This window comes from Humulus lupulus, chromosome X (genome assembly GCF_963169125.1).
Source record: "Humulus lupulus chromosome X, drHumLupu1.1, whole genome shotgun sequence".
In the NCBI taxonomy this organism is placed as follows: Eukaryota; Viridiplantae; Streptophyta; class Magnoliopsida; order Rosales; family Cannabaceae; genus Humulus; species Humulus lupulus.
Genome location: NC_084802.1, coordinates 142,644,243 through 142,656,976, shown reverse-complemented (window position 1 = coordinate 142,656,976; position 12,734 = coordinate 142,644,243). Strand labels below are relative to the sequence as shown.

Sequence of the window (12,734 nt, the reverse complement as noted above, 5' to 3'; positions counted from 1 at the left end):
CTAATTTTATGTCTAATCTTCTATTGCATTATTGCCTTTGGGTATTTTGTCATTTTTAGATTTTTCATAAGATTAACATTGTGCTTTTAAAGTAAAGAACTTTATAACTCAAATGAACTTTTGTTATAAAAGAATATGGACTTTAATGTTAGATTTTCCAAGTAAATGTTGGGATGTGAACTATTTACTTGTGTATTTTTGTAAATCAAGTAACCAAGTAACTAAACAAGCATATGGATGATTCTTGAAACCTTTCATTTTCTCAACTCTTGATTACATCTTACCTTTATTTCACTTATCTCATTTTATCACTTTATCAAAAAGACAATACCATTATCTCAAACATCTTTTCATTTCCATCTTTTTATTTATTTATTGTTACTAATTTTTGTGTTATTTTCTACTAATCTTTTGAGTTTAGGTTACCTCCTTGTGGATCGACCGCCCGATTATACTACAACCACCGCTTAGTGGTTGTCACGATTTGAGCGTTAAATAGGCCCCAATGTTGATATGTAATGGTTATAACCATTTACTTGAAAGTTGAGTTAGGGTTACGTACCCCCATTCTATATTTGTGGTTGTTGCATTGATTGCATTATATACGTTTGTTTGTGATTGATCGGCATGGGTCGTATTTGGAAATACATGCGGAATGTAGGTTGTGATGACGTGGGAGCATTGTGGAGTGTTGTATACACTCAGTTGGCATATGGTCGTATGCTTAGTGCCAAGAGAGGTACCTCGCTCGGCATAGGTCGTGTAAACTGCTTGTGTACTGAAATAAGTCCATCTATTATATGTGAAACATGTTGTTTGTTGTTTATGTTTGATTGGTTATTTAATATGCTATGTTGGCTTTTCTTACCAGGCCTTGGCTCACGGGTGCTCTATGGTGTAGGTAAGGGCAAGGGAAAGGTCGACCAACCATAAGTTGGAGGGCTTTGGAGCGACGCTTACATGTTCAGCCTACTTGGCCGCCACGGTCGAGGGATTTGGAGGAACTTAGGGTACAAATCCAATTTTGTCGCTTAGGTGGACTATTTTTGTAAACTCTGAATGTAATTATATTTTGATAAACCTTTTTGGGATCCCATGTAAATATTTGAAGTTTCAATGAAAAGTTTATGTCTCTAACCAAAATTTTTAATACCTAAACCACTGATTAGTTTTAATTACACTTTTGAGTCTAAATGACTTGCTTAACAAGTTAACCACTATTTTAAACACATAGTGTAACGATTTTGGATTAGTAAGGAGTTACAAATATTTAATATATTTATATCATATATATACATAGTACAAGGATATTTTGGTAGTTAATTATACAATGTATGAGATTTAAATCCACAAGATTTTTTTCAAATACATAACTATGTCTATTTGATACATCCCTTTGTGCATTTAATATAATGATTATACAGTCTAGCAAACTACACAATATTCTTGACCTATATATATATATATATATATATATATATGAGACACTTTTAATAGTTACTACCATGAATTGTTACTTTAATATTAATCATTAGATTAAGATCAATGATCAATATTTATAATTATTAATTAATATTTCTAAAAATAAATTTGGAATTTTTAAATTTTTGGAAGGACTGCCTAATGACATGGTAGTCACATATTTATTAATTAAAGAATAAAAAAAAAATCTTATTGAATATTCATTCTCCATTCCTTTTTCATTCTTGATTCATTCATTTTATCAATTACATGATAAAAAATATCATTTTGAAATTAATGTGAGTAATTAATGTGATCATTATCTTTCCAACTAATGTTTATTGCCTAATTAATTTAAAAAAATTCGAAATTATTGATTTTATTTAATTATTTTTATCATCATTATGATAAATAGTAATTTATGGTAATCATCGTGGGTAATAACCATTGAGAAATCTTTCATATATATATATACATATGAATTATAGACATTTTGAAAAATAAACTAAGTCTTATATTTGTTGGGTTCAGAAATCAGAATTATTTGGCTTGTCTACCATTTCATGGACAGAGCTAGTTATTATTGTTAAACATTTCAACTTGATTTTGAAAAATAAACAACCAATTTTTGTTATATTTTTTTAAATATTGGTTACAAATACGAATATTATGTATATATATTAATGCATCAACGATCTTAGTATATTTATAATCCAATCCAAACAAATATAATCGATATAATTCAATCAAAACAAAAATGGATGTCCAATTATAATTATATTGAATTAGATATAAAAGTTGAATATTAATTGAATTAGATGGTGAAAATGTTGAAAAATCTAATTAAAACTCATTTTTATATATTATATATTATATATAATTAATATAAAATACAAAAAATTAAAAATATTCAATATTATATTATAATTATTTAATATTTTGTTTTTATTAATTATTTATTTAAAATTTACAAATTTAACCTATTAGAAAAACTTATCTATAGGGAATTATACTTCTACACTAGCTTCTATTCTGAAACAAGAAACAGAAAAACACAATGCACTAAACCTTGTAATGTAAAAAACACAACAAAAAGAACAAGGCACAAGTTTAAAGAGCTTGGACTTAATGTAGCTTGCATCATCTTTAAACCCCCCTTGAGGAATCCTTCTCTGTACTATGAAAACATGAAGTTTACAAGTTGATGCACCACTCTTTGAACAAGAGTTTCAACCTTCGAAAATACAATCTTTGAACCAGCTTTTCCCATACCAGTAGTTTCTCTCTATAATATTACTAAGTAAGAAGCACTAACTCACTTTCTCTTAATCAAAATCATTTTTCTATCTTGATCTCAGTCTAAAATCATAGTACAAAAGCAATGACCAATAAGGATATATGAGAAGATAGAAACATATTTGACTCTAACGTACTTAACTAGAAGAAGAGTAAACGTCCATGTCATGTTTATATGGAGACCAATAATTAAGAAATTTTCCACCTATGTCTTCATATGAATTTGATGTTTAGAGATCGATCCAAGAATTCCTCAAGGATCCTAGCTTAATCCATTCCTTATCACCCTTGGTTGATTCCAAGCAAGCTCAAGCAATAATTGAACTTACTTAACTGTGAGCTCTTAGTTCCAACATCTATGGGATCCTCTTCATTAGGAACATTTGTAATCTTGATGACACCACTAGAGATATTTTCTCTAATAAAATGATACTTCATTTCTGTTGGGGGAAGTGGTTTAACTCAATAATGAGGTTCGACAAAAACCTAGAACAATAACACAAAACAATGGAAATAATTACACAAATAATACAAAGACTTGCACACAATGAGAATCTTTGTCCAAAACTTTTATTCTAAACCACTAGTAAGTTGCTTGAGGTTTCTATAATGAAGGAATAAGAAGTGTGATACAACAAGCCTGTGAAATTCTCAAGTCAAGAAATCTTGATGAATTGCTTTGAGAAAATTAAGAGTCTTGGAGAGCTAGAGAGAGAGTTTGAAGGAGTGATCAAGTCCCAAAAACTCTAAAAGAAAACCCCTTACATAGCATAGGCACCGACATTCGGTCCAATCAAAACACCTCCAAATGTATGCTTAGACACCTCATTGGATCACTTTAGACCAAAAAAGAAAATTTTAAACAAATTTTAAGTCAAATTTCACATCACTGTTGCGAAATTTAATAGCTATGCAAGTGCACGCTGTCGTAATTTGTAATAAATCTTGGTAAGACCAAGTATCGTCCCACAAGGACTGAATTATCAATTACCATTCAATTAATTTTTTTTGTTTCTTTTTGGTTTACAATATTTTTGGTTGTAAAAGTAAAGAACAAGAACATAAACTATTGTAAATTTCAAGAATAAAGAAAGATAAAGAAACACAAGAAATAAATTCAAGATTAAAAAATTAGGGTTTTTAATCTCATTAACTATCCCTCCTATCAATTACTAATGCATGTTTTCTTTTCTCCTTCTTATCAAGCTAGCAATTTGTCAAAAACAATTTATAATCAAGTTACGAATTACAAACCTCGACCTAGATGTGACTTTTCTATATTTCTATGATAATTTCATCAACTAGGAAGCATTAACATTCATAATTTTAATATGTCACATAAACAATCACGATACTCTCGTTCTATGATTAAGCTTATGTCTCACCTATCAAAGCATAATTAAATCTCACTTTTCAGATTTTGATTCAAAAACATGTAGATTATGATACTAGATGGCCAATCAAATATCAAACAATAAGCATATATAGGCAAGAGACTCAAAAGTTGAAGAAGAAAATCAACTTTGCATTAGAACATAATAGGAGTTCAAGTGACTCAATTAAAATTCCTAATAACAAATTTAGTTCATAATCATCATTCTAAACATAAACAACAATGGAAAATAACATAGAATTCAAAGGTAAAATAAAAAGAACTGTAGAGAACGAATGGAGATGCTCCACGATGTGTTTTTTTCCTTCAAAGTTTGTCCTCCCCTTCTCTCTTTCTTTATGTCCTCTCAAAATTAGGTTTAAAACCTAATTTTTTTCTTCAGAAGCAATACGGGCCACGACCCAACATTTCAAGCATTGCAGCTCGTGTTTATTTAGGCTTTGCGTGGACGTTAAGCGCGTCGCGGCCCGTGTAAATTTTCTGGGCAAAAAAAGTTCGGCGCGTTGCAGCCCATTGTCTATCCTTGAAAAAACAAGCTTTCTGCCTTGGACCGAGCCGCGACTTAGCATCATAGCGTCGTGGCCCTTAACAATTTCTTCAATTTTTGTGATTTTGGTCCCGAAAATTCACCGAAGCCATAAAATTGCTTGATGATTCATCTTTTCACGGAATAAACACCAAAAAGCCAATTTTTCATTATTTTTCTACCAATTTGCTCCAATTGTTATTTTCCTTTATTTATAAGCTAAAACCTGAAAACAAGCAAAAACAAAGCATAATACTGCACTAAATAGCTAAAAAGAATAATAAAAACTACCTAAAACACAACCTAAACACAACACTTAACTAGACTCAACAAACTCCCCCAAACTTAACATTTACTCGCCCTCAAGTAAAGATTCATACTAACCTCACAAAAAAAGAAAACTAAAAAAAAAAAAAAAAAAACACAAACAACACAAACTAATGAATCAAGTCAACAACGCCAAATTAGCCTCAATTTCAGAAAATCTCATACAAAAATCCAAAATCCCAATTAGTAAAGACAATCCAGAATTTCAGTTAAACCACACCAGCAACCTGTTTCAATCCGAAAATGCTTATTCAACCATAGCCACAAAAAATTACTCAACAATTGAATCTTATGTATGCATGTCAAAACTTACCATCAGACCATCAAACATTTGATCCAAATGCCTGCATTGTTCACTTCTCTCCACTAATGTAGACAAAATATGCTCAAGAATCACTAGGATGTTAGGTTCATAACAATAGGCTTAGGCAATGGATAGATATATGTCATTTAGGCTCCAAATTACCATAAGCATATGAACTTACAAAATAATTCACCCAAACAATTTCCAAAGAAAACCCCATATAAACCCAAGTAAAGGTTGAGAAAAGCTTATTTCAATTGATCATATATATTTTTTTCGATCTAAACTCCCCCAAACTTGTTTTTGTGAAGGCATAACAAGAGTGTAGCTTGGATTTTCAAATTTCTTTTATTTTGTTTTTTTTTCAATTCTCAACATTTTTACTCTTCATTACAATACACAAAATTACAAAACTAATCACATCCTATTACAATTCATTCCCCATTATTTATCCATATGCTCATAGTAATTTGGTAAAGCAATAAAAACTAACAAAATATCTATTTGGCTCACAATTGGTGTCAAACAACAAAGAAGGTAATTTTAGGCTCAACAAGGGTAACAATGGAAAATTACTTTTGGGTTGGCTTGAAAGGCTCAAACGTTCCAAGAAATTGCCTAAATCACTTTCCTAAGCATATCTCATCTAGGATTTCATCTCAAATGATAAACAAGCAAGTTCTAGATTGATTCATACATCATACAACAAGCCAATTTTTAACAATGCATACTTTCAAATTCAAATTGCAAAGAATTTTTCGATCATGCCTAAACATTCATTTTTTTTCATGGATCGAAACAAGCTACCAATAAAGTCTAACCAAGCACACAGATTCAATTGATAAGAAATTTAAAAAATTTGCATGACATTTTCTTCCATATCATAGGCTAGCATTGATAACTTGATTTACACAAAAACGACACTCTAAATATCCTAGACACAACAACACAGTAAATAAAGACTTACCAAATACAAAACACAACTAAAACACAAAAACAACTAAAACACAAGTAAAAAAAACTACTCGATATATACTAAATGAAAGTAAATCCCCTCCCCCAAACTTAATATGAACATTTTCCACAATGTTCAAAATAAAAGCAAAAGGAAAAGAAACTGACCGGACAAACTCAGACTGCTCACGACGAAGGACCCTTGCCACCGTCTTCCTCAGGTAGCAAAATGTGGTGGCTAATATGGATTGAACTTGGTAATTTATGAGCTGGGCTTGAAGTAGCATCGTGATCATATTTTTTTTAGACGATTTGTCATTACAATTTTAACACTAAATGAAAAAAATTAAAACTAATCCTAAAATAAAATAAAATAAAAATAAATAAATAATTACTCAAAATACTAAAATTTAAAATTTTCATAATCCAAAACTTTAATAAAACTAATAAATAAAATTGCAAATAAAGGATTTGAATGCCTCCAAATGCGCTGTCAATAACGTCATTTAGCCGGATGCTAAATTCATCTTCAAATTAACTCGGATCAAGACCACCCCTTGAATCTTTAAGAGCCAAAGTGTCATATGAGAAAGCCCGTCTTATGATGTTGCAACTTATTGGAGCTTTCCACCGCTTATGTAGCATTTGAGCTTTCCTACTGAAGAACCTTTTTCACACGATTACGCACTGTTCGACTACCATCTTGAGCAATGACCTTTCTCTTTATCACTTCCACCTTACTACCGCCTCCTGTATCACATCCACTCTACAACATGTTGGAATTTCAATTGCAGCCAAAACATTAAATGTTACCTCCACAATTTGCACTCGTAGCTTCAATTCCCCTTTTTGCACATCAATTAGCGCCCTTCCAGTAGCTAAAAATTGTCTCCCAAGAATGATTGGAATATTTTCATCTTCCTCCATATCAAGAATAATAAAGTCTGTATGAAAGATGAATTTGTCCACTTTCACCAATACATCCTCTATAATACCTCTTGGGTGCTTCACTGAACGATCCGCCATTTGTAGGGACACAGTAGTAGGTGAGCTTCTCCCAATTTCAATTTTCCCTAAATCACATAATGCCTAAATCACACTATCCCTAAATCACATAATGCCTTCTCAAAAAGTGCATTCCCTATAGTACAAGGAATGGTAAAACTACTTGGATCTTTAAGCTTGGGAGGTAGTTTCTTTTGCAATATTGCACTACACTCCTCAATAAGCGCAACTGTCTCGTATTCCTCAAACTTCCTTTTTTTCGATAAAATTTCCTTCAAGAATTTAAGGTAAGTTGGCATCTGCTCAAGCTCTTCTGCAAAGGGGATATTGATATGAAGTAATTTAAATACCTCCAAAAACTTTGAAAACTGTTTATCTAGGTTGTTCTTGCGTAGCCTCTGTGGGAAAGGAATTTTTATGTGATGATCTATACTCACTTGTGACTGCTTCTTCTCAAGGTTCTCAGTAACCTTTTCTTCCACCTTTCCTTTTATTTCAGACTCCACTTTCGGTGGAAGACTAGATTTCTCAACTGACTCTTCCAACTCCCTACCACTCCTCAAGGAGATTGCATTACACAACTCTTTAGGATTCACCTTAGCATTACTTGGAAAATTTCCTTGAGGTCTGCTTTGTAACAAATTTTCCAATTGACCCACTTGCATTTCAAGATTTCTGATGGATGACCGAGTTTCAGTCCTAAATTGAGCTTGGGAGTTGGTCAAGGTCAAAAGTTCATCTTGTAACTCATTTGACTTCTCTTCAAGAACTGGTGGCCTAGGTGGTGGTGTTGGAGGTTGAGGCATAATCTGCTGAGATTGAGGTTGGAATTCAGTTTACTGGCCCTTATTATTTCTCTATGAAAAATTAGGGTGATTTCTCCTCCCTGGATTAAATGAATTGGAGAAAGGATTTTTGGCTTGCCTATTAAAATTACTCATCATGTTGACTTGCTCCATAGGGATGGGGTTATTGAACTTTGTTGTCATACACTGCTCAAATTGATGAGGACCACCACAAATTTCACATGCTGGCATCTGAATGGCATTAGCAGACACAATATTTTGTTGCAACTGTTTTGTCAAGGAAGCAACCTGAGCAGTCAAGGCAGTGATGGCATCAAGTTCATGAACTCTGGCAACCTTTCTAACACCGATTGACCTCTCATCGGACCATTGGTGGTTGTTGGTGGCCATGTCTTCTAACAACACATATGCCTCGTTGGCACTTTTACTCATAAATGCCCCTCCAACTACGACATCAATTATGGTGCGAGTAGTACTACATAATCCATTGTAAAATTGTGGACCAACATCCACTTTTCAATGTCGTGATGAGGACACTATCTCAACAGCTCCTTGAACCTCTCCCAAGAGTCATATAAAGATTCCCCCTCAAGCTGGTAAAAATTATTGATCTCCCATATAATTTAGCAACCTTTGATGGAGGAAAGAACTTGGCAAGGAATTTCTGAGCCAAATCCTCCCAAGTAATTATAGAATTGGACTGGAGTTCAACCAAATTTTAGCTCATTCCCAAAGTAAAAATGGGAATAGTCTCAACCTGATTCCATCATCGCTCACCCCATTATACTTGAATGTTGCACATAGCTCCAGAAAATTAGCGAAATGCATGTGAGGGTCTTCTGAAGGTAAGCCACCAAACTGCACGGTTGATTGCTGATAACTCTACAAATTAAAGTTATTTTACCATATTTTATATGCTAATTGTTGCTTAGTTCTTGAGTTTTTAATTAACTTATTAAGTTTTGAAGTAATTTTAAATTTATTAGTCTTATTTTGATTTTATATAATTTTGTGTGTTTTTATAGTTATTTTGTTGTAAAATATTGGAGTTAATTATTTGAATTAATGTTGTTTAGTTTGAGGTAAAAAAAAAATGTTGTTTTAGTGAAACTAAATGTTCAACTAAATTAAGTCTTAATTAATATTTTCAATGAACTAATATGATTTATTTTATAGTTGAAAATATTTGAATTTGATTTAATTTATGTTTTTTTGTTGTTGTTAGGGATTTTAGTGTATTTTTGCTCTTGAAAAGCAAGAAAACTAAAGATTAAGAGTGGCATTTTTTGAATAATGGCATTTTTGAAAGCATCTCAACCTTTCTCCTCACCAGGCCCACTCCAAGGCCCATGCCTCCTCCCAGCGTGACTCCTCCAAGCTTCCTCCTTCAACATATATGACTTCCACCAAGTCACAAATCATTCCACAAGCTACCCTCCTGCCGCCACGTGTCCAATCCATTTCCTCCCAGCCATGATGTCCACGCCTCCCTCCTTCAGCATATATGCCTCCAATGCCATGCATAAATGCCAGCCCCTTCACATGGGCCAGCTCCTTGGGCCTCTTCGGATCACTCAGCCCACAAGGCCCACTCCCATCAATTGTCCCCAGCTCGCCCAGCATGCCCCTTAGCTGCCCAGCCGCCTGTCACTACTGTCCATACACCCCTTGAGCCCATAAATGTGCTCATTGTCCCCTTGTCTAAAATGCCACATTTTTACCCATTTTCTACACACTTTTCACCCCAAAATCATCATCACTCCTACAATTTACCCCTATTTATCATATTATTATTAATTTAATCAATTTACTTAATTTAAATTGATTATTTTAATAATCTCATTTTGGCTATAAATAAGGGTTTTAAAGACCATTTTGGGGTGCTTAATTTTGGTTACCATCTTTTTCTCTCATTTTCTCTCTACCATTCTATCTTCCATTTGGGTTTTTCAAGAGCATTTTGCAAGTATGTATGTCTTTTATTTTGTAATTTCTATTCTAGTTATGTGCTTCTAATCTTTTTCATAAGATTATTAAGATCATGATGAAACAACTTGTAACTAGGTAATATTTATGTGTATGTTGATTTCCCTTGTAATACAACAAAGTCTATGGATTTTTCTTCTTCATATATTTTTTTCATCTTAAATATCTTGTATTTTAGATTGTTAGAACATATTTACACTTTGTTCTTCATTAGTGCATAAACATAATATTCTTTGTGTAAGATGTGTCATTAAATTGTACACATCCATGCTTAGAACAAAAATATTATGTTTTGCCTTATAAATAATGTTCATTGATTTATTTGTTATTTCATTAGATTGATTTACACTAAATGCTTTGAAATTATAATTTTGAAAAGTGAAGAAAAATCCTATCTTTTTATAAGAAATTTGTGCTTAAAATTATAAATATTTTTGGAAAATGATAGTTTAAATTATTTTAACTATCATTAAAACTTGGGAATCAATATACTAATAAATATTATTAAACTTACATTTTGTGGATTCTAGTATCTTAATAATCTTTTCTTTTAACACTTATTGTCAAATCATTATTGGTTTATTTTCATTCTCTTAAATAGCTTTATTTTTCAATCTTTCATTTTATGTTCATAATATTAAAACTCATCAATCTTTGGAACTAGGTTAGAATTTATTACTTTTGATTTAAAATAGTTTTCTTTTTTTTATTTTAGACAACTCCTTTGGGTTCGACCTCGTGCTTACACGAAAACTATTATATAAATACGATTCGTGCGCTTGCGAGTATAATTTTAAACATACCCGTTTTGGGTCCATCAAGTTTTTGGCGCCGTTGCCGGGGAGTTGCAAGAGAAAAGAAACAAAAATTATCTCAAGGTTAGTAAATTCTTCTACTAGTTATTTTAATTTTTGCACTTAAAAAAAAAAAACCTAAAAAAATATATATCTATAAAAAATACTAAAAAAAAAAAGATAAAAAGAAAGTTGGGACGGTTCAACCACCCATAAAAAAATATACTTATATTTCTATATTTATTGTTTTTTTTTGTGACGGCACTTGTGCCTCCTATCTATCCTTTTAAATTTTTATAGTCGATGGCACTTGTGCCTCCTAATTTTGTTGTAATTTTATTTCTTTTATATCTTTGTTAGTTGACGGCACTTGTGCCTCCTAACCTTTGTGTAATTTTCTTTATTTATTTTGTTGTATTTTTATTTTATTTAAATTCCGCAAATTACTAGTTGATGGCAATTTTGCCTCCTAGCTAGTTGATGGCAATTTTTGCCTCCTAGTCCTCTATCTTATGTTTAAGTTGATGGCACTTGTGCCTCCTAGTTTTTACCTTAATTTTGTTATGGTTGATGGCATGCTATGCCTCCCTACTCTTGCCTAAATTTTAATCTTATTTAATTTTTGCCTTATTTTTCTTTGTCTTCTTTAATATTTTAGTGTAATATTGTGAAAAATACTTGAAAAAAAAAAAAGGAGAAACCTAAATCTTGTCCTTTCACCATAAGCAATTTTTGCTTAAAGGAAATTTGAACAAAATTTCCATCCGCCTCTACTAATTAACCTCGGGGAGTTGTTAGTAGTGCGCGAGTAAGTGGAAACAAATAGGCCTGGGGACAAGTAAACCATAAGAATTATATTGTTGTGAAATCTCTAAAAATTCTAAGTATGCTCTGTGGTTGCGGTTTTAACTGATCTTCCACATCAGAAAATTGCTTGTTTGAGATTATCATTGTTGCCTTGTTTGTGAAAATTGTATGCATCATTGGGAACGTAACTCTAAAAAACGATTAGTAAAAAGACGTTTATCTTTGTTTGAAATTGAAAGTGTTAGTAAAAATTTGAGCATCATGGAACCTATTGCTAATATTGTTGATGAAACTGTTGTGCCTGAAAAAACTTTGCTTGAATATTTTGCACCTATTTCATCTAATGCTCCTTCATGCATTGTTTTACCTACTACTTCTGCTACTCATTTTGAGCTTAAACCCGCAATCATTCAATTATTGCCATCTTTTTATGGGTTAGATAGAGAGGATCCTTACATGCATGTCAAAGATTTCTTAGAAATTTGCTCAACATTTAAATTTCAAAATTTTTCTGATGAGTCGGTCAAACTAAGATTGTTCCCTTTTTCATTAAAAGACAAATCAAAAGCCTGGTTAAATTCCCTTCCCACGGGGTCTATAACTACATGGGATCAACTTTATAATAAATTCTTACTGAAATTTTTTCCTATGTCTAAAACTGATAGTCTAAGGAGAGAAATCTCCGAGTTTTTTCAAAAAGATAATGAAGAGTTTTATGAATGTTGGGAAAGATTTAAAGATTTATTATTAAAATGTCCTCATCATGGTTTTGAAAAATGGAGACTTGTAAAATATTTTTATGATGGTTTGACTCCCTCTAATCGTCAAATGATTCAATCTATGCATACTGGAAAATTTTTAAAATTTCAAGGACAAGAGGCGTGGGACGCCCTTGAAGATTTATCTGTCAATTCACAACAATGGAATTATTTTGATCCTAGGTCTAGGTCAACTAATTCACCAAAAAGAGGAGGAAGGTATGAAGTAAAAGAAGAATTAGACTTAAGAACATCCTTAGACAAATTAGCGAGAAAAGTAGAAGCTTTAGCCATAAGCCAAACTATAAACTCTCCAA

General features: G+C 32.0%; 1 protein-coding gene and 2 non-coding genes across 3 annotated transcripts; 1 reads left to right on the top strand and 2 right to left on the bottom strand.

The window, feature by feature from the left end:
* Window positions 1-7,355: 7,355 nt before the first annotated feature.
* Window positions 7,356-8,072, bottom strand: LOC133806330 (uncharacterized). Its single transcript, XM_062244446.1, has one exon. It carries the CDS (start codon window positions 8,070-8,072, stop codon window positions 7,356-7,358), a length of 717 nt encoding a protein of 238 aa, XP_062100430.1.
* Window positions 8,073-8,591: 519 nt separating this feature from the next.
* On the top strand, window positions 8,592-8,697 carry LOC133807818 (small nucleolar RNA R71). Its single transcript, XR_009879709.1, has one exon. It is a non-coding gene; the product is annotated as a small nucleolar RNA R71 (small nucleolar RNA).
* Window positions 8,698-12,322: 3,625 nt separating this feature from the next.
* Window positions 12,323-12,429, bottom strand: LOC133807602 (small nucleolar RNA R71). The gene has a single exon (XR_009879505.1). It is a non-coding gene; the product is annotated as a small nucleolar RNA R71 (small nucleolar RNA).
* Window positions 12,430-12,734: the final 305 nt, after the last annotated feature.

Bases quoted from the DNA above. Each gene is read 5' to 3' on its own strand.
- LOC133806330 (XM_062244446.1), bottom strand. From the start codon at position 8,072: ATGCCTCAACCTCCAACACCACCACCTAGGCCACCAGTTCTTGAAGAG.